Below are 27104 nucleotides of genomic sequence, written 5' to 3' on the forward strand. Positions count from 1 at the left end.
GCGTAACATAACACATGGTCCACAAGCTGCTTGGTTTATTATTTAGATTATCACCAGCTGAATCTGTTCTCTACATTATATATGAATGAACTGATAACTAACTGAAATTGTAGCTTATCAAAGATAACAAAACTAGACACAAATGTATGTATTATATACTGAATGAAAAGAAAATAGGTGATTTAAATGTGTCAGTGTTGGATGTAGACTGTGTGAGATTGATAATCAGTTCCCACATTTTCCTTTGTTATCTTTTGATAGACACAATATTATACACTTTGGAGAGTAATGCATAATAGTCACAACAAAATGCCTTCTTGTGTACAGCACAGCCTTATGTGAAATTTCCAAATGCCGGTGGAGCAATGTGTTCAAATCTTTCTGACTTTCAATGACAGTCTGAGTACGAGAATAAAAAGAAAATGTTTCATTATCATTATTATTTTTGCATGGTATGCCTTTTTGCTATTTCTTTTATTAGTGAATACAATATACTGATTATTGCATTCTGAGTGTTTCTTAATATTAAAATCCATCCATATCAACGAACAAAAATAAAAGTGTCAAAAGGCACAGCATAGTGTGAACACACAAAACAATTATCCAACAGTAAATTAAACACACACGCACACACACACACACACACACACACACACACACACACACACACACACACACAACAACAACAATGACAGATTAAGGGCACATAAAGAAAATATAAGCAACATCAAGTCACTGCATGGATAAGGAATATGGGTATTTAGAAAGGCAACATATTCATTTCTTTAAGTCAACCTCTGCAATGCATCAAAATGACATTTTTAAAAAGCTGATAATAACTTTGCAGATATTTCATCCACATTCTCATGAGTTACACGCTCTTTGATGGGCGAGGCAGCACCAGCTTCAGCCCAATGTCAACTACACAGGAAGGCATGTAGGAGAGGGGGATCCAGAAAAGCTTGGCATCCCAGCCGGGGCTGTATCTGGTGCGTGGGTGGGCAGCGGTCAGAGCGTGCTCCATGCAGCCGGTCACCTTGGAGATGTCAGTGTCGCAGATTGCATTCATGATCAGACGCTGGACCTTGATGTCTGAGAATGAGAATTTACATGAAATAAGATATTTTATGCATACAAATTGATGGCATTGTTTGTTTGTTTTTACTTCCCCCCTTGAAATGTATATATGTATTGTATATTGAGATTGATGACATTTTAAAGTCCTACATTTCCTAATGTATTGTGTACATTTTGTAGCATCTCATTTCTATGTTGCCTACAGGTACAGGTGAGCAGCTTGTCTTCAGGAAACACATTAAATGGGAGTTTTAACTTTAAGATAAGAGATAAGATAAAATAAGATAATCCTTTATTAGTCCCACAGTGGGGAAATTTAAGGATCACAGCCGCGGGTGCACATTAGAGCATTAATACAAATAAAAGATCAAAATAAAACACAAAATATAAAACACAATAACAATACTAAATACTAATACGAAAATACTAGATATACAGAGGAAACAAGATGTATACACAAGGCTGTGGCCCATGTGAATTTCCAGTAGTTTAAAATGTCCAGGAAAATAAAGGAACATATTTTAACTTGTTGTTCTGAGATTGTGCTCATGGTTCAATGCACTTATTGGAAATCACTTTGCATAAAAGCGTCAGCTAAATGATATGTAATCTAATGTTATGTAACTACCACTTTGCAGGTTTATTTGAAATTTGCCACACATATTTTGTCTAACTGTACCCGTTTAATATTTTCAATTTTAATCACAAATAAAAAACAATGATGCTCATCGTTTCAAATAGCGATTATTAATCGACTTACATTTATCAAGGTACTTGTCTCCATAGCTGGCTTGTACCTCGGGGCTGAGCTGGTTCCACAGGCGGTGCAGCTCCTTCTCGAGGGGCTCCAGGCTCGTCACCGCGGTCTTGAAGAAGCCCGGCTCAATGATGCACACATTGATGCCAAAGTAGTTAATATCCCTCCTGACAACAGAAATGTAGAATAGCACAATACGTGACATTTCCAAAGATTTATATAGACAACAGACTTTAAAAGAAGTTAGTGACAAACCTTTTGATTGAAAGCTCAAGAAATGAAAACACAATTGCATATCTATCTGATAAACACAGCAACGCCGCCTGGTCTCATGAGTCCATATTTGTCTGACTGGCAGTTTGTTTGGTTTATTATTGCAATTTCGTTGAATGAGTTTTGTTTTATTGCTGGAAATGTGTGTTATTGTTCATCTTTTAGGGGGAAAAAAGAACATGTGAAATATAAAAATCTGTCTGCAAACAAAATACACAATGACTTGTGGCCATTACAACTTGAAGAAGTATTTGTTCTTATAACTAACTAGAACATGGATTTTTCTAAAAATGAGAAAAAAATAATTTTCTTTTTGTTTTTGCATTTTCTCTGTTAATAATATGAAAGGACAACTGGCTCCACACAATTTTTTCTTTGTGTTTCATAAAGCACACGGGTTGTTACCTGAGGCAGTCAGAGAAAGACTCCACTGCAAACTTGGAGATGCAGTATCCGCCACCGTTTGCTGCCACCCTGCCCAGCACCGACGCCACGTTGACAATACGGCCTCGGGCCTTTTTGATGAGTGGCAGGAAAATCGTCGTCATGGCAATACATCCATTCATGTTGACTTTCAGTGTGCTGTGGTAATCCTCCACTTTCATCCACTCTGAAGGACCCATGGGTAACGCGCGTCCAGCGTTGTTCACAATACCCCAGAGTCCTACGACGAAAAAATTAAAGACAACAATTGGAAGAACACGTCTTGTGGTTGCAGATCTGCTTTGTGAAACTTTATCAAGTCGATCGTCACTTTTTATCAAATAACGCGGCGTCATCCCTCACCCTTGTCGCCGACCTCCTTCTGGGTCCACTCCATGGCTTTCTGGATGCTGTCCTGATTGGTCACATCCAGAAGGACAGTCTTCAAATGAGGGCCCGCCGCCTTCTTCAGGTCATCGGCTCCCTTTTCTGTCAGACAGCCGGCGAGCACGTGGAAACCTTTACGATCGAGGTTCTGACACAGCAGGTTTCCAAACCCCGTGTCACAGCCGGTCACAAAGACGTGCTTTTCGGCGATGTTCTCGATCTCCAGGCTGTCTCTGTACAGCCACACCATAATCCACAACACCACGAAGGTAGCACTGATGTATGACCAAGCATTTTCCCTGAAAGAGAACGGAGAGGAGACGAAGGATGGGATTTGACTTTGAGAAATTATTCTTGAGGTGAAAGCGAGGAGGATAAAAAGGTTTAGTGACAGCTGTCAAATAAATGCATTGTGATGGATTCTTACCCTAAAACATCGTAGACAAACTGCATATCCATGTTGCTTTCAGGATCAGAAGTGAGTCCTCGGTCACCCGGAAGACTGCCTGCTTGCTAATAAAAATGTTATAAAATAAAGTAAATGTTACCAGGTATTGTTGATACGATAAACTGCCACATCAGATTTGTTCAGGAATGTAAAGTAGAAATAAGCCGACTTATTTCAGGAATCCTCATAACCAAATCCCTACTATATTTCATCATGGTTTAGGATTCATGGAACTCTTTTGATAGCGATGGGAAACAATGAGTTAGTTCACAGAGGGCCTTGAAATATTGAACTGCTCGGGGCACATGAGACGTCTTTGGGTAATACTCTTATGGAAGAAAGAAAGGTATTTGTGAGTGAGGGGGACCCAAGGAGGGAGGGGTGCATTAGAGGCATAAATTAAATGCCTGTGACGGAGCTGCTTATGCTCCTCATTAGCTGAAAACCAATTTGTTCCATTGTGGGGAAAATATATTCTCTACGGCCTCTTTTATCCCGTAAAACACAATATTGACCCTCTAGAATTATACTTAGCCATATTCAATTTAGTTTCTCAACACTAGTTATTATATTAAAAAATATACACCAGACTAAAACAACAATGTATATATTAATATAATTTGATCAGGTAAAACTATTAAAACTTAAAACCTCAATTACTGCTTACTGTAAGCTTTCTTCATTAACATTTAAACACTTTTAAAAACAATTTTGAATGGATTAAATGTGATACATTCGCAACAGAAAATTGTGATCATTGCCTATATTACAGCGTTTAATCAGAAGGAAGAAACAAAATCAGAGGTCACAAAATTGAGAAAGTATTTTGTGTTTTAATTCAATGGTGAGAAGGGTTGATCATATAAAAACTGTATGATCCTACCTTTTGTTCTTTTTGAGAAGTGATGGATCTCCACTAGTTATCCGTCCTCCTCTCTTTCCCTTTCAGGTTATTCTTCTGAGTACACTCAGAGTCTGGTCAGAGAGAGGCTTTATCCCAAATGTTTATCCCTTCAGACAAGTCCGCAATTGTAATCCCCAATCCGTAACTGTTGGGTCTGTGCATGTGTGTGTGAGTTTAAGAAAGAAGTGGTGGGAATTAAAGCAAACACCAGAACTTTGTGAACACAATATGAACTTGGATATCGTATAACTTTTCTTTTTGTTCGGTAACTTCCAGCAACACATGATCTATTTTTCATTTCGTCCTTCTTCTTTCAAATATTCAACATGAAATCTTGCTTGTTCCTTTTTTAAACAACCGTTCTCAGTGTATACAGTATTAGTACTTTACATTTTAAGAGTGTTATAACAAACTTAGAATAAGCCTGCATGTTAAAGCCTCGTGCAACCTTCAAAAAAACGTGTTTAATCTCATGGGCCTCCCTCGTTCACTGAGCTGTTATTTGAGTTTTAAAGCTGAAACAATACGTGCAGTATACTCTGTCACTGTACGCCCTGATGCATGTTTTGAGATTGCAGATATGTTGAAAATGTTTAAGAAGTGGCTTTTGTACTATGCATCGTATTGTGGTTTATCAATGTATATATTTAACAAAACTCTGATGCAACAAGGAAAATGGCCGTGTGTTTGCTTGCTTCACAAAAGCATCCTCCATAAAAAATTCAATAACTTTAGACTTGCTCGAAGGACTTTTGGCAAAATCTTGAAAAAAGATATGAATATATTTACACTATGAGCTCAAACTGAAGGAGCACGCGTTTTACCAACTGGATCTTGCCATTGGTTATCGATTGTATTATTATGTAGTGAATTTAGTGCAATCGGGTATCAAACACACACTTACATGAGTAAACTCAGCAGACAGCCACGTGCATCAGGACATAACTTTCTTTCACGCCACATATTCCACAAATAATCCAACCAAACAAGCAAATACTCATCCAGTTATTGTATTGAGGGGATTTCCAGTAGTTTTGTTCCAAAACTTTGTCTCCAAACTTTAACACATTAGATGTCCAACACTACGTCTTTGTCATTTGACCTCTTTTGCTGACAGGGCAACCAATAAATCATCAACCAAACTCCAATCTTTGACCCAGAAGTCCTTCCCAGCTGTAAAGTATCAAACATGTGTTAAAGCCTGAGAGTTTTAATTCAAACGTACATCTTCATGAGAACTCGCTGAGTACTGGTACACTTGTTTAGTTCACAGTTCATATTTTCCTGATCACTAAAGATACAGATTGTGAATTGTTCTCAAACTTACCTACTGAGGTTCTTCATGCTATTTTGTTCTTCTTCTTTTCAAATCACAGCCATTACGGACACTTAAGTGGGCGATTAATTCCATAAAACACCATTGCTTTACTTTATTAAAACAAAGAAAGTTGTCCGACAAGAAGAGTGAATCCCTGGACATAAGCTGTATAATACATTAAAATATACACACACTTCAAGTATCAGGTGCTGATAAGAAACCTTCCTAAACAACACTTTTAGGAGATACTACAGACAAGCGAGGTAATGCCTCGGTGACCCGTGAAGCATATTCTGTTTTTTGCAATTACCAAGACACAAAAACTGTTCTTGGTCATAATTATTTAAATGTCGGCAAATTATTAAAACAAGGTATGCTAAATAATAAGCACAGTCTACTTTACACTGAAGTTTCAAATTACATTACAGACAAATCTTACAAAAACTAAAAGCCTGTGTGTTGTTTGCTAAACAATGCCATTGAAATACCATTTATTATCAAATACAGTGATGTTCAAAGTATTTATGTTTTCTGTGTTTGCATGGTTAGTTATGACAAAGTGGGCCTTAGCTTCAGAAAGTGTGTTTTAGCAACTGAAAAAATGTGACAAGCAGGTGAACCTAGATGTTATAAGTGTCACCTTCAAAAAATCAAGACTGACAGAGCACATTGATCAATCACAGATTGCCTGAATGTTATTGATCGATTCGAGTCGCCACTAAACAGATTCATGGCCGATTTCAAACTTTCAGCATTTTACTGAACAAAACAACCATCAGCATTACTACACCGAGCGAAGTCATTGCTGCTTGCATCTTCGCTGATACTCGTGTTTCATTCCAGTGTGTTTAGATTCAGCTGTAAACGTTCCACCATGAGGCTTATGAGGCGGCAGACTGCAGTTGTCCCTTGTGTACGTACTCCAGAGCTGTGGAAATGGTCCTCATGTCCATCTCAATACTGCGGGCCCAGTTCTCCACATCCCCAATTTCCTGTTTAAATGAGTATAGAAACAGAATTTGCATTAATAATATGTGGCCATCAGTCTTACCTATTATCAGGACCAGCAGCATGATGAATAAGATAAGAATAAGATGAATAACTGCAGAGAGATTAGAAACTCATTCATCAATTTCTTTTACCAGCTGTCAAATCCAATCAGATCTAGGACTTGTGTCAAGGCCCTTAAATTAAACTGATCTCCTTTTAGTAATCATGAGTAAGAAATTGTAGGTTTTGTTGACACTTTTTGTGGCATTATTTGCATTAAAACAAAGTGCACAGAAGGATAAAACAGCAGTTATGGTTATTTCTGTATGAAGCAATACTTGTGAGATTAACACAGAGTCATGGTACTCAGTATAATTCAAGATAGTCACACACACAGAGTGCTGAACAAACTCATAACACATCAAACATTAACCTAAATGTGATACTGACTATGTGCTTCTATTCGGTGAATGATATTTGGGACCTTATATCGTTTACAGAATCCAACTTTGCATATTGCCGTAAAAAGTAAGGCGGCTTATTGATTCAAGTTAAAAGCTGTAGACTTTAAAAGAAAAAAGTCAAACAAAGTTGATATTGTGTACAAGCTCATGGACAGTGCATCCTACCTTTAGGGCCTGATTAAAACCCTCAACCATACTGATCCACTGGGCAGTTTGTTTAGAGAACTGGCTCGCCTGCACTTGGAGAGTCTTCACCTCATGATCGAGCTTACGCTGGTTTACGTATGCCTGGGCAACTCTAAAGTTAAACAGGAAAGAAAGGGAAAAGTCTCACTTATTCATGACAATATAGCATTATAGGTACATTAATCATACCTGCAAACTCATGAGGGCTGAAAAAGGTGACACCGCGGGGGGGGGGGGGGGGGGGGCTTTAAAACAGGAAGAGGACCAATGGCTGATCAGCTTGAATACATCAGCAGGACGTCTGCCAGACCTCAGGAAACAAAAACACAAACAGCAGGGGTGTAGGAGCAGAACCTCCTTACCCGACATTGAGGTGGTCCACCAGAGCTTCTGTCAGACAGGTGGCGGCGGAAATAGCTTCACGTCTGCGTCTCTCTGGGCAAGAAAAAAAAGATCAACACATACAAGTAATTTGTGCCAACTGGGCCTTCTGTCACACTCCATCCGCTTTGTTTTTAGCATCTGTGAGCAGGATAGCTAACCAGCTAGCCGTCACTCACCCTGCTGCTCCTTCCGCTCATTTTGCTTCGCCTGGTGCTCCTTCAGTAGACGAGACAACATCTTTGGTAGTTGTGTAGATGAAGTGTTTATCTTTTCACTAACGTTGGCTAAATACCATGGCTTTCTACAAACAGAGACGGATACGCTAACGGCTGTTTCGCAACGTTACAATCGCTATCACGGGACAGAGCTGGAGGACGACAGGAGTGGGCGTGCCAAAAACAATGGCGTCTCGCACGCCGCCATTTATCATAATCAGTGTGATGTTATTACAGTTCTGTTGTTTATGAACGCAAGACACAGCGTAGGGATCATACAAGATGATAATATGATGTTAATGGTTGCTCCAGAATTTAAATGCATGGCGTTGCTCTTTATTTTATATAATTTAGTTATGAAAATCAGTTTTATGGTGACGTCAATATCAGTGAGGGCGTCACGTCGTTTTAGCCTTCAAAATAAATGTGTAAATAACACTGTTATGGTTACAACTAACACAACTGGTACTACGTAATGCTAATGCTGATCTCACTAAGTATTACTATTACTGATATTACTAGGATGAATAATAATTGCAATATATATAACTAAATGGTAAAGTCGAAGACACACATGTTAAATAGAATAATCACTCAACACGTCCAATGGGAACGAGAGAAGATTGAAAGGGGACACAGCTAGACACATTTATTTAGGCAGGCTTTGAGTCAGTCATAATTGGTGTTATGACAAAGTAAAGTGGCAATACATTTTGAACTGCATTGAACTGTAATCAGCACCCAGATGTGCAAGACCATTAATCATGAATGTAAGTGATAAGAGATACATTGTTGTTCTCAATTTGACAACATAACAATCGCAACCTGAGGTTTAATAGCTTCTCTAGAACTTATGACAGTCATAAAAGTGCCATAAATACACTCTATAATAGCGACTGAGTTTGCAAATCAGATTGACAACTGAGAAACTTCCATCCGCTGATAAATATGTTGTGAAAGCACCAGAAAATGCGAGTTGGTGTGAAACTAGAATAATTTTGTTTATAAATTGGGAAATTATCCTGGCTGTATTTTGCAATTAAATGTGTAGTTATAGTACAGTATAGTTTTGTGAAAATAAATATAAAAAAACAATCATTTTAAATAAAGGTTTTCAATTTATTGTGAAAGACTCGTACCGGGAAACCCGATCTTGTCCTGGCTAGCGGAACGCGAGGCTGTGGTGATGGCAGGCAGCTACCTGTCAACAACCTAGGCAGAGCAGGAACTAAATTGGCTGTTTGGACCTTTATCGTCTGCTTCTGTCAGGTACGGTCACCTTGGGTCAGTCTCTCGCCAAAGAGGGTGAGCTTTCCTCGTCTGGTTAGAGGAGCCGTGAGCCGTTAGCATTGCCAACGTCACTCAACGCACGGTTAGCTTAAGCGTCGGCGTTCAGGACGTGGGCGAACAAAGTTGCCTCCAGGTGGTGGAACTTCTCGGCTTCTCTCAGTTATTCATAACAAAAACAACCACTTAGATTATATCTAATAATATATCTCCGCAGTTTCACGGTCAAAGCTGTTCCCCACCCAAAGGGCGGTGTTTGAAGTCTTGACAACACACTGCTGGCTAACCCTTTGCTAACGTGACAGACGCTATTAAGCTACCGTTGTAACGTAGCTGCCTTCACCCTGCAGACTGCAGGGCGCACGTCGCCCCCAACAACTCTGTGTCATTGTCTAATAGGTCATATGCTTAATAGCACCTTTATGTTTAGTGTTTACAATACGTAGACTTCTTGTCCTGTCAAACGGATAGTGTCTTGAGATTAGCAGGGAAGGTTTAGTGAGTGTTAATTAAGCCACGTTAAGGATGGGATTTCCGGTATGGTAACGTTACGTGGTTTCTTGAAATAGCTCAGCTCCGCTAGTTAACCATGTCAGGGGGGAAACACGCATTTGAGTTAAATGACCTTACATCCACTTAGAGTTGTAAAACAATACGGTACGCGACGGGTTGGACTGTCTGGCAATAAGGCGACATAAAAACGTATCGCTAAATGCCTTTCATAATTCTTACTGCCCCCACAGTAAGAATTGTCTAAACAATGCTTCTACCGTTTATTTTAAATGCATACGATAAAGAAAATTCCCCTTACATGTGTTGCTTCGAGTTTATTGTGACGATTAAAAGATAGGTTATATATTTGATTTGGCATCGCTTCAATCCAACTCTTTTAACGCCTCCAGGTATCTAAACCAGTCATGCATACCCCTTGTGTTTTTTTTAGATAGTCTCATCAACCCATATCTGCTATTGTATGAAAAGCCAGGCTATATTCTGCAGAGACAGTAGCAACCTATCAGCCTAAGTAGGTTATCTGCAGATTGTCCCATGTTTACATCTGATGTCACTGGTTGCAGATCCTTTCGGTGCAGCCAAACAAGGCTGCGGTCTTATGGATGAACCATGAAGGCCCAATTACAAGTCACAGGTAAGTTATCAGTTGTCTTTGCAATATTTGTAACCCTGTTTATCAACAAACATTAGACATATTTTTGACAAATGTATACAGTTGTAGAGTTGAGTATCTGACGTGGGCTATATGAAGCTGAAGGCTGTGGAATGTTAAGTTCCTGTAAGAGCTGTTATTGATTGTTCTTGTGTTCAGTACAGGAAAGCGACAGGAAGTGGTGGTTTATATCCATGTTCACGGTGTGAGCAAGTTGTTGCATCTTCACCAAATGCAACGACTTATCTAGTGAAAGTTCTATTACCTAAAATATGACTGTTGGGAGTTTTTCCTGCTCCGATGTGAGGTCCTGGGAGAGGGATGTCGTATGTGTACAGATTGTAAAGCCCTGAGGCAAATTTGTGATTTTGGGCTTTACAAAATAAACTGATTTGAATTGTGTTATCCTCTCCAGTGCTTTCAGCCAAGCTGAAGGAAAACAAAAAGAACTGGTTTGGTCCCAGCCCTTATGTTGAGGTAGCCGTGGATGGCCAGTCAAAGAGGACTGAAAAGTGCAACAACACACACAGTCCCAAATGGAAACAGCCTGTCACAGTGTGAGTACGGCTATTGTGTTTGTCATAGGAGAGACCTCGGCTTATTAGTTATCAGATGATGTGCAAGTTGTTCATACAAATATTATTAATTTGCACCAAATTTCATCTCCATACAACATTGTGGGGGTTACCATTTTAGTTGCATGTGTCAGTTGTTGTGAGAACCAAGTCTGATTCTAGTGTAATCTTACTGAGCTGGACTTTTGTGATTGTGTCAATGAAGGGAAACAATCTAGCAGGGCTGAATGAATATCTGAATGAAAATAACAGGCGAGTCCGTGACTCCAAAACGTACTGCCTTATCATGGTTGCTGTGCCATTGGAATAGGGCCCAGTTTGTACAAATGTGGAAATAACTAGTGAAACTAATACACCACCTCAGCGGCATTTTCTAAGTAAATGTCTCTGACACCGTATCTCAAATCTTTAAATGTGTTTAGTTTTGAAGTTATGTCGTATACTTGCTTTCTGGTCTTATATAAAAGTGCAGTGATCTCAAACAACAACCGTATACCATGGACCTCCCCCAACTGAAGAAAAAATAATAATAATACAGAAATCCTCATTGATTTTTTTCTCCACAGCTATTCATAGTTGACTAAGAATAATTTTAGCATTAGTGCAGACCCTCTTTCATCTTTTCTTCTGGTGCTGAATATCTTGTCAATTTCTTGCTTATCTACAGAATTGTTACTCCGGTCAGCAAGCTGATATTTCGTGTTTGGAGCCACCAGACACTGAAAGCAGACATCCTGTTGGGAATGGCCATGCTGGAGATCAAAGAGACCCTCAAAGCTAACGACCTGAAAAGTGAGTTCACACTAGTTTCCTCTGTAATCTTGTGTTATTTTAAATTAAACCAACAGCATTGATATATATTATAAAGCTATTTGACAGATGGAGCTAATATTGTCTGGTCTCTTTGTTTTGAGTACCACAGAATATTAAAAGGTATTCAGGACTAAATCCCCCCCCCCCCCCCCCCCCACATGGCTTATTTATTTCACTGTAACGAAAAGTTGTATCCTTTTGTAATCTCACTTTCAGTATCCATTTTGTGTTTATTTTTATCAGCCGCATAGTGTCCAGATGTTGCACACATTGTAGACTCTGCACACTTGTGTAAGAGCACTTATCTGCCTGTGTTTGTTATGAAAATGCTTTATTGGGCTTTAATAAGCGTAAACACCAACATGCACAGTCAACGCTAGGTTCTCCCTGGCATTCAGACCTCACCTAAGCTTATGACCTTTAACTTGCTTGGACTGTGTTTACAGCATGATACAATGGCCCTCCTCGGCATGAACCATGTGACATAAAAGACAGGTCCATCTTCTATGTAGCGGCTTCGCCTTCATTTGCCCAGAGTAAAAAAAATAATAATCTAAGAATACTTGCCAGTAGCCCCTGGAGGCCTTGCTGCTTTTTACACCCCATGTGACTTAATTGGTTTGATCTGACGGAGTGACTGACACTGACATAGAGCCGCATACTCTCCCCAGCTGGACTGAAAATGAGAACCGAATCCCTTGAGAAAAAGATGATTACAAAGGGCAAGTGAGGGAGGCCCTTCTTAGGAAAATTATTTATGAACATTCAGTGGTAATTTCTACGCCCTCAGTGCAGCCTCAGCATCATCTGTTTTAATTGGTTTGTGATGATGTGTGATGTCAGTCCTGCAAATCATAAGCACCAGTTTAACACTGTATTCTGTCCCCTATGCAGTATGTGAGGTAGTGCAGACGCTGCAGCTAAGCTCTGACAGAGACCATCGGGATGTTGTAGGTGACCTGTCGGTCTGTCTGGACGGCATGCAGTTAGACCCAGAAACCTTCGCCTCGGCAGAGAGGGATCATGGTAAAAAACCACACACGGACACAAACCCACCATACCAGGTCGCCCACGGGAACAATTTGAGCACACAAACTATGTTAGATGTGCAACAATCTATTGATTTAGCTGCTATTAAGACACTCTATTTATTGCCCTTCAAAGTTTTAATGATAGTCATTAGTATTAGTAAAAAGAGAAATGATTTAACAACTTCTTTGTAAATCTGATACATCGGCTAGCTCATCCATACATAAAATGTTCCTCTTTGTACATATCTTTCTTATAATTCTTAAATAACCAGCAGTAATATCCCAAATTATTCTAAGTACATGATGTAACTTGTCTTTTTCTCATTCTAGCTACTGATCCAAATGGAACTGCAAGAACAAATGGAGACACCGACAACAGGTTGAGTAGACTTTTATTCATAGGCCTACATATTCTTTGTACAAATCGTGGATCAGTGGTTTGGTAAAAAAATACTCATGTCGAATAACTTCAGAAAATATCTTGATCCCCAGGTCAAGCAGAGACGCATCCCCCTCCAGTGACTCAGAGGAGTGGGTTATTGTACCTAATGGTCATGCCGTCAATGGTACGGGTTCTCCATCCCAATCTCCAGGGGGCTCCAACGCCTCGCGTCCGCCCAGACCAGCGCGGCCTCCGCCTCCGACGCCTCAAAGACCAACAGCTTCCCCGAGTAGGAAAAACACAAGATAGCAACGATTTTCCAATATAACATGAGCTGCATTAGATTCGCTATTTCAATTTGACACAACATACATTTTACATTAAGGCGTGTAAGGTATTCTCAAAACTGGGGCACTACGCAGATGGTGGAGAAACAGGCTTCCGGACACGCATGGATTAAGTTATCAACATTTAATGGCAAGAAAAGTGAATCAAACATTCAACGCGCTCTCCCTCGTGTCCAGGCTGCAGGCTCCCAGCTCCACCTGGGAGCTCACAGCCTCCTCCGTCGAGCTCACCTGAAAAAGAGGACGTTCCCTACAAAAACACGCCGTCTTATACTCTTCCTGTTTTCCGGTCAAACCTCACTTCCGGTATTTTCACAATAAGAGTCCGGTCAATTAAAGTCACCTTCACAATAAAAGTCTTGTCATTGTAAGTCACGTCACGGATTTCAACCGGCTTCGTCAATCTATAATACTAACAGTCACTCTCATGCAATACATTAATTCTTGCCATTTACATTTGCATAGAGTAAACATTACCCCTATGCGTCATAATACATTAATAACAATATTCTCCTTAATATTGTCTATTATAATATCTTTCTATATGTATTAATTTAAACCATAAGACCTCTGCAGATGTTATCAAAATAAACTATTACAACTTAACAGGCGACTGTGGCTCAGTGCTGAGCAGGGTCGTCCTTCAATCAGAGGATCGGCGGTTCGATCCCCGACTCCACTAACCCATGTCGATGTGTCCTTGGGCAAGACACTTAACCCCAAATTGCTCTGTGTATAAATGTGTATGAATGTTAGTTACTGCTGATGGGCAGGTGGAACCTTATCCACTGCCCTCAGTGTATGAATGATGACAAGTAGTGTGAAAGCGCTTTGAGTGCTCGGAAGACTAGAACAGCGCTATACAAGTACAGGTCAATTTATCATTTACATTCTCGCACGCACCATGTTTAATGACTGCAATCATACCAAATACACCTCTGCAAATGAATTCACAGATTTAAAGGTTTTCTTCTTTGCGATCCTCCCACTCCTCTCTCCAGCCTCTTTAAGCAGTTCCTCCCCCAGTGAGCTGAGTGACGGTCCAGCTTCTGATGGCTGCTCTCAGGTTACAGCGAGTGGATGTTCAAATCAGCAGGATGACTCGGGAGTGGCAACAGCAGCAGCGACATCATCAACAACAACAACAATAATAACGGCAACGACAGCTGCAGCAGCAATAACAACAACAGCAACAACAGAAGCAGCAACAACAGAAGCAGCAGCAGCAGCAGCAGAAACACCATCAGCAACAACAGCAGGTTCTTCCCAGACAGCAAGTGGCCCAAAACCAGGGACCTCTGCCTCAGCAGCTCTGGCCACAACAACTCCCAGAATCCCAACCATGAGCAACGGCCCCTTACCACCAGGGTAAACGAGCAAATCACTGCACTTGGTTCTGAAAGTCCTCACTGTAGTCTGTAGCTGTTAACAAGCAACATTTCTGTATTTTATGATCATATTATGAAGCAGAGTCTTTGGTGTTTAATTTGTTAAGTGACATAATACGTTTGCTTGCTTTGCTGCGCCTTTGCTCACTCATTCACATTGTCTCTACAGGTGGGAGCAAAGGGGGGACCAGAACGGACGGCTGTACTATGTGGATCACATTGAGAAGAGGACCATCTGGGAAAGGCCCGACCCTCTGCCATCAGGGTACCAACACACTTGATGCATTTGTATTCTTTTATTCTGTGAATACCAATGTGGTTCTTGCTCTGTTGGACTGTGCGCAGGCATAAACCATGATGTCAGATGAGTACAGACATGTTTTATTGTTCTGTTTGCACAGTTACAAGGCTGCAAATCTTCCTGTGTGCTTCTGTCGGTTTTGCATTTTTTTCTTCTTTTTCCGGTAGAGCCCTCGGGCACATCAACGATTTGGCTTCTGTTGTCAACCCCGCCTCCTTTTTATTTATTGTCCCTTTCCTGTAGGTGGGAGCGCAGGGTGGACCCGATGGGTAGGGTGTACTACGTCGACCACATAACCCGAACGACTACTTGGCAACGACCCACTCAGGAGTCGGTGCGTAACTATGAAGAGTGGCAGCACCAGCGCAGCCAGCTGCAGGGAGCCATGCAGCAGTTTAACCAGCGGTTCATTTATGGGGTGAGAGCAGTCACTGCCTTGGTTAATGGATTTGTTACATTCACTCTCTGGACATGAAGCACAGTTTAAACATGTATTTATGATCCATTTCAGTATTCTGCTCTGAATAATTATCTGTTTCTGATATGCTTTTACCACTAAGAAGTTCATTTACCTTCCTAAACAGTATTTGTACTTGAGAGTAGATGAATATGCAAATACTGTTGATGTCACGTTCACAAAATCAGAGATTAAATCAAATATGTTCAACATGGATCCATGGTGAACACAGAGGAACTTTTCACCTCCACCAGATGAATGTGAAGGCTGCGTTTCAGTGTCAAACTTTCAGTGTCGAACATTCATTACTTTGTGAAGTAACAATAAGCAAAATACATTATCTTTGGTGTGAAACACTTGATAGGGCCCATAAGCTGCTTTTTTTTCTTTCTTTTTTTTGTTACAGGCTGCGCATGCATGACAAAGGTCACACCTATTTTATAATTATTTCTGTTGCTTGAAATAAAACAACTCGCAACAAAAATTAAACAAAGCCATAAAGTCTTTGAGGGTTTCTCAGCATTGTAAATCCATCTGTAAACTGCCTTTACTCTTTTTCACGTGTGGCATCTTGACTACTCAGTGTTTTTGAAGTCTGATTTGCTTCTCATGTCTAATAAAGACACTGATTAGGATGACTATGTGATCCTAACAATGGGTAGCTTTGACTTGCATTTTCAGATCACGTGAGGAAGTTCTAAGTGTTAACACCCAGTGGGAACAGAAGTAACAATGCTATGAGGTCAATTACCGATGCTTCATGATGCATTCTTGCTTTAACATGCTGTTATAAATGCAGTTTAAAGCTTTTTCCTCTTTAATTTTAGTCATAACATGGGTCCCACTCTCGCTCTGTCTTAGCTCCAAGACCAGTTGGCAGCCACGGCCAACAAAGAGTTTGACCCGCTGGGACCACTTCCACATGGTTGGGGTAAATACCACTAGTCATTTATTTTAGCCGTAGTTACTGAGATGAAAAAAACACAGTAAAGATGTTTGCAGTGAATTGATACAGAATTAAATATAAAAAATAAAAACATGTTTTTTTGTTACGGCAGAGAAGAGAACAGACACCAACGGCAGAGTGTATTTTGTCCATCACCCGACTCGGGTGACGCAGTGGGAGGACCCCAGGACACAAGGGTGAGCGTCTGCCCGTGCCTGTGTGCTATGTAATATGTATCTTAATACAGCCATAGCTTTTATTATACAGACTAAATGATTCTGCCTGACTTGGCTGTAGTTGTGTGTTATTATCTGGAAGAGGTATCTTTTACTTCTAATACACTTGTAGAATACAATCAGTGCTAACTGGCATTAGGAGTGACGTCTGGAGAGTGGGGAGACGCATACGTGTGGAATTAACTCGCATATTTCAGTAGGAAATTACTTCTATCAGCTCCAGGATGAAGACGAGCTACAGTGTTATCCTAACCTGTAATGAGTTAACAGTAGGGGGATAATGACATGTCATATAATGACAGGACAAGCACACGCAAATAATGTTGAAGGTTTTCGAGGGGATTAAACTAAGTAGTACTTCATACTTAATAAACTGCTTCTCATGAGCACGTTGTGTTACCACAAACAAACGAGCGTCTGACTCAAAACTATTAAAAGTGAAACAGCATGGAGGTCCTGTTATGTCACTTTTTTATTTTTTTACATTTCCTGTTTATGTTCTGTCTTCAGGCTGATAGAATTATCTTTAGCCTTACAATTATGAGATACATTTAACTGCGACATATGTCTGTTCTGTTTTCAAAAGGATAGACTGAGACTTTTATTGAGCAAAACTATCATGTTTCTTGAATTATTTAGTTACAATATATTTATTATTGATACTAATCTGAATATCAGTCATATATATATATATACATATATGAATAGTAAAACCTAAATGTTCGGCGATGATTTAATATTCTGAGAAATGCTCCAATGTAGCAAATAAATGAAATTGTCTTCATGTGGATGTAAATAATTAATCCTCTTTGTGTGTTTTGCTTATTGGTGCACATTTTCTGTTGGAATTTGGTCCACAATTTTACTTGCAATGCAAATTGTATGCGTGTCTTTTTTTAAACAATTGATGTGTTTGATGTTTATCTTCACGCGTGTTTGTATTGTTCAGGCTGCTGAACGACAAGCCCCTGCCCGAGGGCTGGGAGATGAGGTTCACAGTAGATGGTATTCCCTACTTTGTAGACCACAACAGGCGAACCACAACCTACATTGACCCTCGCACAGGGAAATCCTCACTGTAAGTTCTTGTTTTAAATGTTTTAAATCTTAACATGCTCAAGTTGAATACGTCTCTTAACAGGAGGAGCACTCCTCTCAGGTCACCTGACCTTCTACAAAGCTGATTCATGTCCAGGAGCCATTTTCCCCAAACCACAACCCCATGTCATTTACACATCGTAATGAGGTTTAATCTTGACATAACATACTGATACAATCCGTGTTATCACATCAGATTATCCTCATTATGATCCTGATGAAAAGCCTGATGAGAGCGTCCCTAACGCGATACAGAGGCAGCACAATTGCACATTCCTTTTCAAGTCGTGGCTGTGAACACACACACACACACACACACACACACACACACACACACACACACACACACACACACACACACACACATGGACCACGCGTGCTTGTTGAATGGACTTTTGGCTCTTCTGGTCTTTTCCACAGTGAGAATGGGCCACAGATCACCTATGTCAGGGACTTCAAAGCCAAGGTGCAATACTTCAGGTTCTGGTGTCAGGTATGTGCAGCACAGCAAGTGTTGAAATGCTTTTGTTATCTCCCGTGATTGTTGTACCTGTCTTCATCTTCAATGCTGCTACTTTGTGGGCATGTCTCTATAGTCGATTGAGTGAACATTAACTTTTTAATCTTTGCACATCAGTTTCAAAGCATTCATTCCTTCTATAATACAAGTATTTTTTTGTTTCCATCAGCAATTGTCGATGCCGCAGCACATTAAGATTAACGTCTCCAGGAAAACCTTGTTTGAGGATTCATTTCAACAGGTAATCATTTTAGTAAACCGTCTTCTCCTCTTCTCTGTGTCAGAGTGTTGTTCCGTTAATGTTTGAGGTTGTAATTCTTTATCTGCGTTTGAAGATCATGAGCTTCCACCCTCAAGATCTGAGGCGGAGACTGTGGATCATTTTTCCTGGAGAGGAAGGCTTGGACTACGGAGGTGTGACCAGGTAATGTCAACTGAATCTTTGTTTGTAGAACTGCGTGTTTATTGTATGACTCCGAAGGTGTGCACCCGTATCTCATAGATACTGTTGTAATATTAACAGCCCGTCGTCTAATTTCACATTTTAAGAACTGATCTCCAACATTTTACAAACCACCTCAACCAGTACCACCACTTCCACTTAATCTTTTTAAAGTTTCTTTCATGCCTTCCGTTGTTTTACTTTCAGGGAGTGGTTCTTCTTGCTCTCTCATGAGGTCCTGAACCCCATGTACTGTTTGTTTGAGTATACTGGCAAGGACAACTACTGTCTGCAGATCAACCCTGCGTCCTACATCAACCCCGATCACCTCAAGTACTTCAAGTTCATCGGACGCTTCATCGCCATGGTACCGGCGTGATTTGCTTATGGATCAGTGGGAACATGATGATGGCGTGGTTACTTTGGCCCACATGATTTTGTAAAGATGTATAATGATGATGCGTAAATCATCCAATATGGTTTACAATTGTATGCATGTGATCAGATCTCAAATTCCCCAAAATATACATGTGGGCTCATAGAAATGCTTCGCTCAGGAAGGAATTAGATTATTTTAAATATTTGTATTAACCAAATAGCCACTCTCCTTGTACTATTGGATTTCCTTTCTTCTTAATTGTATCTGGCTGTCGTTTCTAATCCATCTGCTCACCGACTGTCCCTTCTAGGCTTTGTTCCATGGAAAGTTCATCGACACGGGTTTCTCCCTGCCCTTCTACAAGCGCATTCTGAACAAACCTCTGGCTCTCAAAGACCTGGAGTCCATCGATCCGGAGTTTTACAACTCCCTCATCTGGATCAAGTAGGTCTGGGGAAAGATGATGTGAAATGTAGAACGTGACATGTAGAAAACGATGGGGAACGTTTGCATGGGTGGATGAACAGACTAGCATGTGTGTGTAACACTTTAAAGGGCCTGGTGGTCATTAACTGCGGTGTTCCCCAAATTAATTTTATATTGAAGACACTCATTATGAAATGTTAAAAGTATAGAAGCACTATATTTTCACAATTCCTACATATTTTGGTTCATACCAATACATTCTGGGCTCCTGTACGATGCAGTTAGTAGAGCTGGTGTATGAAAGGAAAAGTTTGTACTTGCCTTCTTGCCAGGAGTTAGATTAAAGATCAATATCTGGCTTATTTGCCAGACTATTCCTCAACCCGGACCAGTTGCTAGGTAACCAGCAAGGCTCTTGAGAAGCTACTCTTGGCGGCCAAGAAATATATATATATATATACATAGCCGGCAGTAAAAGAGCAAATATATAAAACATTTTTTAAACAAAGATGATGTAACAAGGTTCTTGGAGGTAGTTATCTGTGGATTTTGTTTTCGTTAACAATGATAATGACTCTGCCCTGCAGGGATAATAACATAGAGGAGTGCGGACTGGAGATGTTCTTTTCCGTTGACAAAGAGATCCTGGGGGAGGTCACCACCCACGAGCTGAAATCAGATGGAGGAAACATCCAAGTAACTGAGGAAAATAAGGAGGAATACATCAGGTACAGACGCATCCTCTGCTGCTCGTCTTATCCAGGCTGACTGGCAACAGTAGAACACTTTGATGCAGTCACACTTTGATGATGTTCTATACTATGTTGTAGTAGACGGTATTATATATGAACCAAGTATTACCGTTGTTCTGCCATGTGTAATGGAAGGTATTGCTCATTTATAGACAGACTACATTGTATATTTCCAGGGATTGCTTTGAAAGGAGTTTAAAAAAAAATGATTATTTGATGCTTAAATTAAGATTTTTCTTTTCTAAGCAACCACACATCTCCGTTCCTTGAGGTGTGTTTGATTCTGTAATGTTTTTCTCCTGCAGGTTGGTGGCAGAGTGGAGGCTCTCCAGAGGTGTGGAGGAGCAGACTCAATCATTCTTTGAGGGCTTCAATGAAGTCTTGCCCCAGCAATACCTCCAATACTTTGATGCTAAGGAATTGGAGGTAATGAAAAAATGAACTCGACCTATTCTCACCCACTTTTATCAAAGAAGGAAAGGTTCCTTTTTGGGTTTTTTTCTGATGGTTCTTTAAAATATTGATTTTGCTGGGATAAATCACCCGTATATGAGAGCTGGCCTCTTTCTTGCCTGCAGGTGATGCTCTGTGGGATGCAGGAGATAGACCTGGTGGACTGGCAGAGAAGCACCATCTACAGGCATTATGCCCGAAGCAGCAAACAGATCCTCTGGTTCTGGCAGGTCGGTGCCGCTCTGTCAAACTTATAGAGTCATTCCTGCCTTCTCACTTTGCTCTACTTCTAACAGTCAATTAAATATTGCACTATAGTAGTGCAGTTAAATAGATTTTTCCTCAGGCACATTGAGCAACACTTGAGTTTTCACTTGGCACAAAGATTTAAATAAACTCCTAATATAGCAAAAATAAACTTGAGAATGCAGGTGAATTATGTATGGTTTAAAACAAATAGTTTGTGATACTGGATTTGCTCAGCGGTATTAACGCAGAATGATCTGTCGACAGTTTGTGAAGGAGATGGACAACGAGAAGCGGATGAGACTGCTGCAGTTTGTCACGGGAACCTGTCGCCTTCCTGTCGGAGGCTTCGCCGACCTGATGGGTACGCCAAATATATATATATATATGCACACTCGCAGCGTATATATATTATATCATAGTTGACTTCTTGATTTAATGGTCTTTGTGTGCTTGTTTTTGATTAATTTAGGAAGCAACGGCCCTCAAAAGTTCTGCATTGAGAAAGTGGGCAAAGAGAACTGGCTTCCACGAAGCCACACATGGTAAGGCCAGTGACTCTATTCTTTAGGTATGTGGCAAGGGGACCAAACCCTCTGAGTCATCTATGATTCAGTCAATCGCCAGCCTTCCATTATTTGGGGGCTTAAATGTGTCATTCTAAGTTAATACTGTGGGTAGGGATGAGAATTGATAAGATTTTAATGATTCCGATGCCTTATCGATTCCTGCTTATCGATTCGATTCTTTTATCGATTGTTATTGGGCAAGGGGTGAAAAAAAGAGCACAAACGGGTTTATTTACATTAATTTTCTTTTATATCATTTTCTATAAAGCTGCACACACCATATACAGGACTGTCTCAGAAAATTAGAATATTGTGATAAAGTTCTTTATTTTCTGTAATGCAATTAAAAAAACAAAAATGTCATGCATTCTGGATTCATTACAAATCAACTGAAATATTGCAAGCCTTTTATTCTTTTAATATTGCTGATTATGGCTTACAGCTTAAGAAAACTCTAAAATCCTATCTCATAAAATTTTAGTATTTCCTCAGACCAAGTAAAAAAAAAGATTTATAACAGCTGAGTGTTTGTCAAGGCTCAGGAAACCCTTGCAGGTGTTTCGAGTTAATTAGACAATTCAAGTGATTTGTTTAATACCCTACTAGTATACTTTTTCATGATATTCTAATATTTAGAGATAGGATATTTGAGTTTTCTTAAGCTGTAAACCATAATCAGCAATAAATCAGAATAAAAGGCTTGCAATATTTCAGTTGATTTGTAATTAATCCAGAATGCATGACATTTTTGTTTTTTTAATTGCATTGCAGAAAATAAAGAACTTCATCACAATATTCTAATTTTCTGAGACAGTCCTGTACAGTATGTATACATACACATTCACTTTTTTTAAATAACCAAAAACATTTATACATATTCCTCTTGAATTTAAAATAAAACTTACATAACTTAAATAAAATGTATTCTGTTTAATTTAAACATGTTACTAGAAATTACAGTGCTCCTTCCTTTTTTTTTAAAGGGTATATGAACTGAGCTGCCAAAAATGAAACTAGCAGTGGCAAATACCAAGTGTGCAACCATCAATTGTATGGATCATCAACAATTCTTGTGCAGAAAAATAAGCATGTCTGCTTTCTCCGGGAGGATACGCGATCTCTCAGGACTTATTGTGTCTCCAGCCGTGGAGAACACTCTCTCAGATGGGGTGGAGGATGAACACAAAGATATGAGGAGGTGTACAAGACGTGCTGTAGCCTGTGACCCAGACAGACTACCAGCCTCTGAACCGGTCTGACTCTGAACGTCATCAGCTAAATTGGATGGCAATGGAGATTATTTATATAGTGAAAGCTGGTTTACACAATGAAACAAATGGCACTAACAAAATCGCTGAATTTGCTGAGCTGACATAAAGCCACATTAAGAGGGGAGGCAAACACGACCTCTGCCTCAATGTAGGGGGCTGAAAATGGAAGATTCTATAGCTAAGCTAGCGTAGCTATATGCTAAGTTTAATAATGGATTAAAAATCGATATGCTCAGTTTAATAATGGGTTAACACGATAACGCGAACGTTTGCTGATAACACACGCCCTCCGATAATTAATACCGTTACGATCAAACATTTCTCAAAACTGGACTTTCAATCCAAACGTGAAGTGATCAATAACGGGAGATCAATGCCGGAGCTCAAATGTATGCTTCAAACGAAGGGACAGAAGATAACTTGATCGACTCCACACAATAAAGGCAAATGGCTTCACACAGTGAGTGGTTGTGATCACTGTTGAGGAGTTTACCTTGGACAGAAAGAGATGAAGCGCCGACGTTCGCTGAGCTGCTCCATCGAACACATGACATTCCTGTCATTTAATTCCACGCTGTGTTCAAATGCTTCTTCATATTTGTTGTATTTCCTCCCTTCGACGAAATAGACTTTTTACACACGTTACAAGTGGCCTAGTTGTCATTTCGTCGTGTGAAATAGAGCCAGACTTTAGAACGCCTCTGCCTAGTTGCCATGTTTGCTGCAGTCTGAAGAAGAAACGAAAAAAGTTTGCGCATGCGCAACGCCACAGAGGACCGTTAGCAGAACCGTTAAAGAATTTGGCTGACGATCCCAAACAATCTGTTCACTGGGAACCGGTTCTAAAACAGAACCGGTTCTCGATGCCCATCCCTAACTGTGGGAGAACTTTTGTTCTACCTTGAGTAGAATAAATGAGTGAATGATTCTCACCGGATGAGTCAGTTTCATAAATAACACGAGGCAAAAAGTAACGGGAAAATATTTACTTTATCGTCTTATGTTAAAATCTTTTCAATAAGCACAATTATTGTAATACTTTGTTCCACTTAAACAAATCAAGATCGCACATAAAGCATTTGCATCCGTGAAGAGTCATCTAGCTTTTCCCTCTTCTCTCTCTGTAGCTTTAATCGTCTGGACCTCCCTCCTTACAAGAGCTACGAGCAGCTGAAGGAGAAGCTCATGTTCGCCATCGAGGAGACGGAAGGCTTTGGGCAGGAGTGATGCACCCTGGGACGGGACGGAGCCGTGTGTGCTCGGAGGAGCCATAACCCCTTTCAGACGAGAGGAACTGATTCTCAGATTGGCCCTGCAGCCAGGAGCTGCTTTTTAACTGGTGGATGGACGCGCAAATCTTTATTTTCTATAACATTATCAAAGGCGGATAGAACTGTTTTGCCACAAATTCACCCCCCCCCCCTACCCCCCTAAAAGACACCTGTGAACCCTCCTCACTCTGTTTCACTCCCCTCCCCCCTCACAATCCAGTGGAACTCTCTCTTCGTCCTGGTCGGCCCACTATCAGACGATGGAGGCCGGAGAGACGCCTTTCTCACCCCGTCGTGTCTGCACTCGCTCTGCGTGTTTCGCAAGTCCAGTTTCTACACGTACATCTGTGAATCTGTGCAGTAGTAACTTCATCAGAGCCGCCTTGTCTGGTTTATGCACTAGAATTAACAATTTTAGAGGGAAATAACCATATTTGTGCATTTTGACTTTTAAAAAAAAGAAGAAGAAAAAAGGTCATATTTAAAAGTGACATCAATTGCACATATATGGTTGTGGGTCTTTTAGACTCAACTTTATTTTTCTTTAGTCGAAAGGATGGATGGGTGAATGGACCGATTTTAATTATTATTAAAAGAAAAGAAGAGAAAAAAAAGTGTTAACAGCTAACTGACTCCCGTAGCACATACGCAGTTTCATTATCAACTTTGATAAATATGCTCATGCTAATCGTAATGCTAATCTGACTTTTTTTGGATAGGTTCATTTCTTAACTTTGAACTAGTTTGCACATAGTTATGTGAGCAGGAAGTCGGCCGTGATTGTTCTTAAGAGAGGTTGTATTTTTATGTGCAATAGTTTTGTAGAAAACAATTTTGCCAATAATGGAGCCAAACGGTGGTTTGTTTGATCATTTTATAACACTTTGGTAAATTTCAGCATTTGCTATTGATTTCAATTCTCAATATGAAATAGAGAACATTTGCATGTTTGCAAGTGTATTTGGTGAAACAGTTTTGGTTGTGATTTGATTTTTTGAACTTTGCCATCTCAAAGTGATCTGTGCTGTAGATACTATCGGCCTGCTTGACCTCACTGAAAAGAGTGGTCTTTTTATTGATTATTATTATTATTATTAGTGGCTACTAATGAAGTGGGAGCTTTAGGGTGCATTGCGTAAAAGACAACAATGTTTTGTTGAATGACGACCTATTCCCACTGAACGGTAGCCAATCCTCTGGTTGACGTCCAGATTTAAGTATTATTCTAGTTCAATTATGAAGATACTGTTTAATGTGTTCAGTGACTAATGCAGTTTATGTAAATATACTTACAGAGTAGAACATGTACATCCAAGCAGTGGACCCCTTTGAGTTGCAGGCATAAGTTAATAACTAATATTTGAATTAATGTTCTATATATATATAATGTGGCCCTAGTTTTATAGGGTGTTAGGTATTCAGATTTGTACAGTAGTATATTAGTGTATTTCACGTCTTTTCCAAAAAATAGCTCCACTAACGTCAAACTTAAAGTTTCTTTTTAGTATCGGGTAGAGTGTAACTTTAAGAAAATGACTATGAAACCAATCTACCAAAGGATTTTATTTAATTATTTTTTGTAAACCATTTGACCTGACGGTCCAAGTCATTACGCGTGACCAGTTCTTAAGAAAATGATATGTTTCACAACAGTGGTCACTATTAAATGTTTTTTTTATTGTCCTTTATCATATTAGTGGGTAACACTGTGAGACACGGAAAGGTAGCTCAGCTACTTCAATCATAGATACAACATTTTAACAAGTAAAATCTGTAAAGTGATATTTTTAACGACTTGTATCTAGCTGTAAAGCAGCAAGTTGTGTAGTGTGTGAGTGTGTGCACGCGCGTGTATAGGCAGCGTGGTGTGAATTAAATTGTCTTATTTCAATGTGTATCCAGATCTTTGAACAATCTTCATTACACGTTAAGTGTCAGCAAATTTTTCCCAGTAAAAGGTGAAACGATGCTGCGCTCCTGAATGTGCCGATGTGTGGCTGTCCGTCTTATTATCGTGTCAATGCTGGTACAGAAGAAAGAAAGACGTCAAAAACCAGCTACTGCTCACTTTACACTAAATTGTGTCCGATGTTTCACGTTATCTTACATTTATCTACTTACTGACGGTAATGCACACACATACATACAACGCTCAGTGTGTACCTACTGCCTTGCAGACGTGTGAAGAGATTATTGTAAAAAGTCAATCTTGACTTGAAAAGAAAAAGGAAAAAAAATAATATTTGTAATTTAAAATGTTTACTGTTGAATATTTTAACCGATTACAACTAATAATTTCGCAGCTTCAGACTTCAAACCGGTTGAATTAACCACTTCACTGTTTAATCACTGCTGTGCTCCAGATTGTGGAGCAGTTAAATGTATAGAAACATGCAAAATAGTGGTGTAGTTGTATTGATTGCATTGTACATCATGTTGATAGTGTAATCACTGTTTTTTGAAGCTCTAACTTTTTTTGATAAGTGGAAGTCAATGGTTGAATACTATTTATTTGTCGGATGCGTTTCATGTAACGATGGACTGGATTGATCGAGAGAAGAAAATAAATAAAACAATTTAAACATTGGGCTCCTGCAGAACACGTGTGAAGTGTTGGTTATTATCAAAGCAGCATTTTTCACTCTTGTTTACAATAACCTACATACAGGTCATTGCTTTTGTTTGTATGTTTCTGTTTGTATGTTTCTTCTAAATGAGGTTAAGGCCACAATTTATTTGCATACTGTCTTTTAAAATATGAACAATGTGTGCACTTCTCCAACATTGTGATCAAGTACTATTAGAACATTAGAATACCGCTTTTACATTAATGTAACAATAATTAGCATCTTAAAGTACAATAACATACCACTCGGGGACAGGCTTTCTGCACAAGATCTTTTACTTTTGATATTTTTTGTAT

General features: G+C 39.7%; 3 protein-coding genes across 3 annotated transcripts; 1 reads left to right on the forward strand and 2 right to left on the reverse strand.

Moving 5' to 3' along the window:
• Nucleotides 1-412: 412 nt before the first annotated feature.
• rdh5 (retinol dehydrogenase 5 (11-cis/9-cis)) lies at nt 413-4328 on the reverse strand. The gene is made up of 6 exons (XM_056436414.1): nt 4249-4328; nt 3345-3430; nt 2894-3216; nt 2513-2771; nt 1838-2001; nt 413-1092 (listed from the first exon to the last, which is right to left on the reverse strand). Exons 2-6 carry the CDS (start codon nt 3374-3376, stop codon nt 872-874), a joined length of 999 nt encoding a protein of 332 aa, XP_056292389.1. The 5' UTR covers nt 3377-3430; nt 4249-4328; the 3' UTR covers nt 413-871.
• A 1356-nt stretch (nt 4329-5684) lies between these two features.
• bloc1s1 (biogenesis of lysosomal organelles complex-1, subunit 1) lies at nt 5685-8075 on the reverse strand. Its single transcript, XM_056436419.1, has 4 exons — nt 7788-8075; nt 7590-7662; nt 7207-7339; nt 5685-6579 (listed from the first exon to the last, which is right to left on the reverse strand). Exons 1-4 carry the CDS (start codon nt 7846-7848, stop codon nt 6469-6471), a joined length of 378 nt encoding a protein of 125 aa, XP_056292394.1. The 5' UTR covers nt 7849-8075; the 3' UTR covers nt 5685-6468.
• A 911-nt stretch (nt 8076-8986) lies between these two features.
• On the forward strand, nt 8987-26781 carry itcha (itchy E3 ubiquitin protein ligase a). Its single transcript, XM_056436386.1, has 24 exons — nt 8987-9095; nt 10190-10260; nt 10694-10835; nt 11521-11645; nt 12561-12692; nt 13028-13076; nt 13190-13368; nt 14428-14794; nt 14984-15079; nt 15359-15533; nt 16434-16503; nt 16631-16715; nt 17704-17832; nt 18273-18345; nt 18542-18613; nt 18708-18796; nt 19022-19181; nt 19504-19637; nt 20207-20347; nt 20677-20797; nt 20950-21054; nt 21338-21434; nt 21543-21615; nt 24038-26781. Exons 2-24 carry the CDS (start codon nt 10236-10238, stop codon nt 24135-24137), a joined length of 2739 nt encoding a protein of 912 aa, XP_056292361.1. The 5' UTR covers nt 8987-9095; nt 10190-10235; the 3' UTR covers nt 24138-26781.
• The last annotated feature ends 323 nt before the right edge of the window (nt 26782-27104 follow it).

Source organism: Pseudoliparis swirei, chromosome 18 (assembly GCF_029220125.1).
Source record: "Pseudoliparis swirei isolate HS2019 ecotype Mariana Trench chromosome 18, NWPU_hadal_v1, whole genome shotgun sequence".
Lineage (NCBI taxonomy): Eukaryota > Metazoa > Chordata > Actinopteri > Perciformes > Liparidae > Pseudoliparis > Pseudoliparis swirei.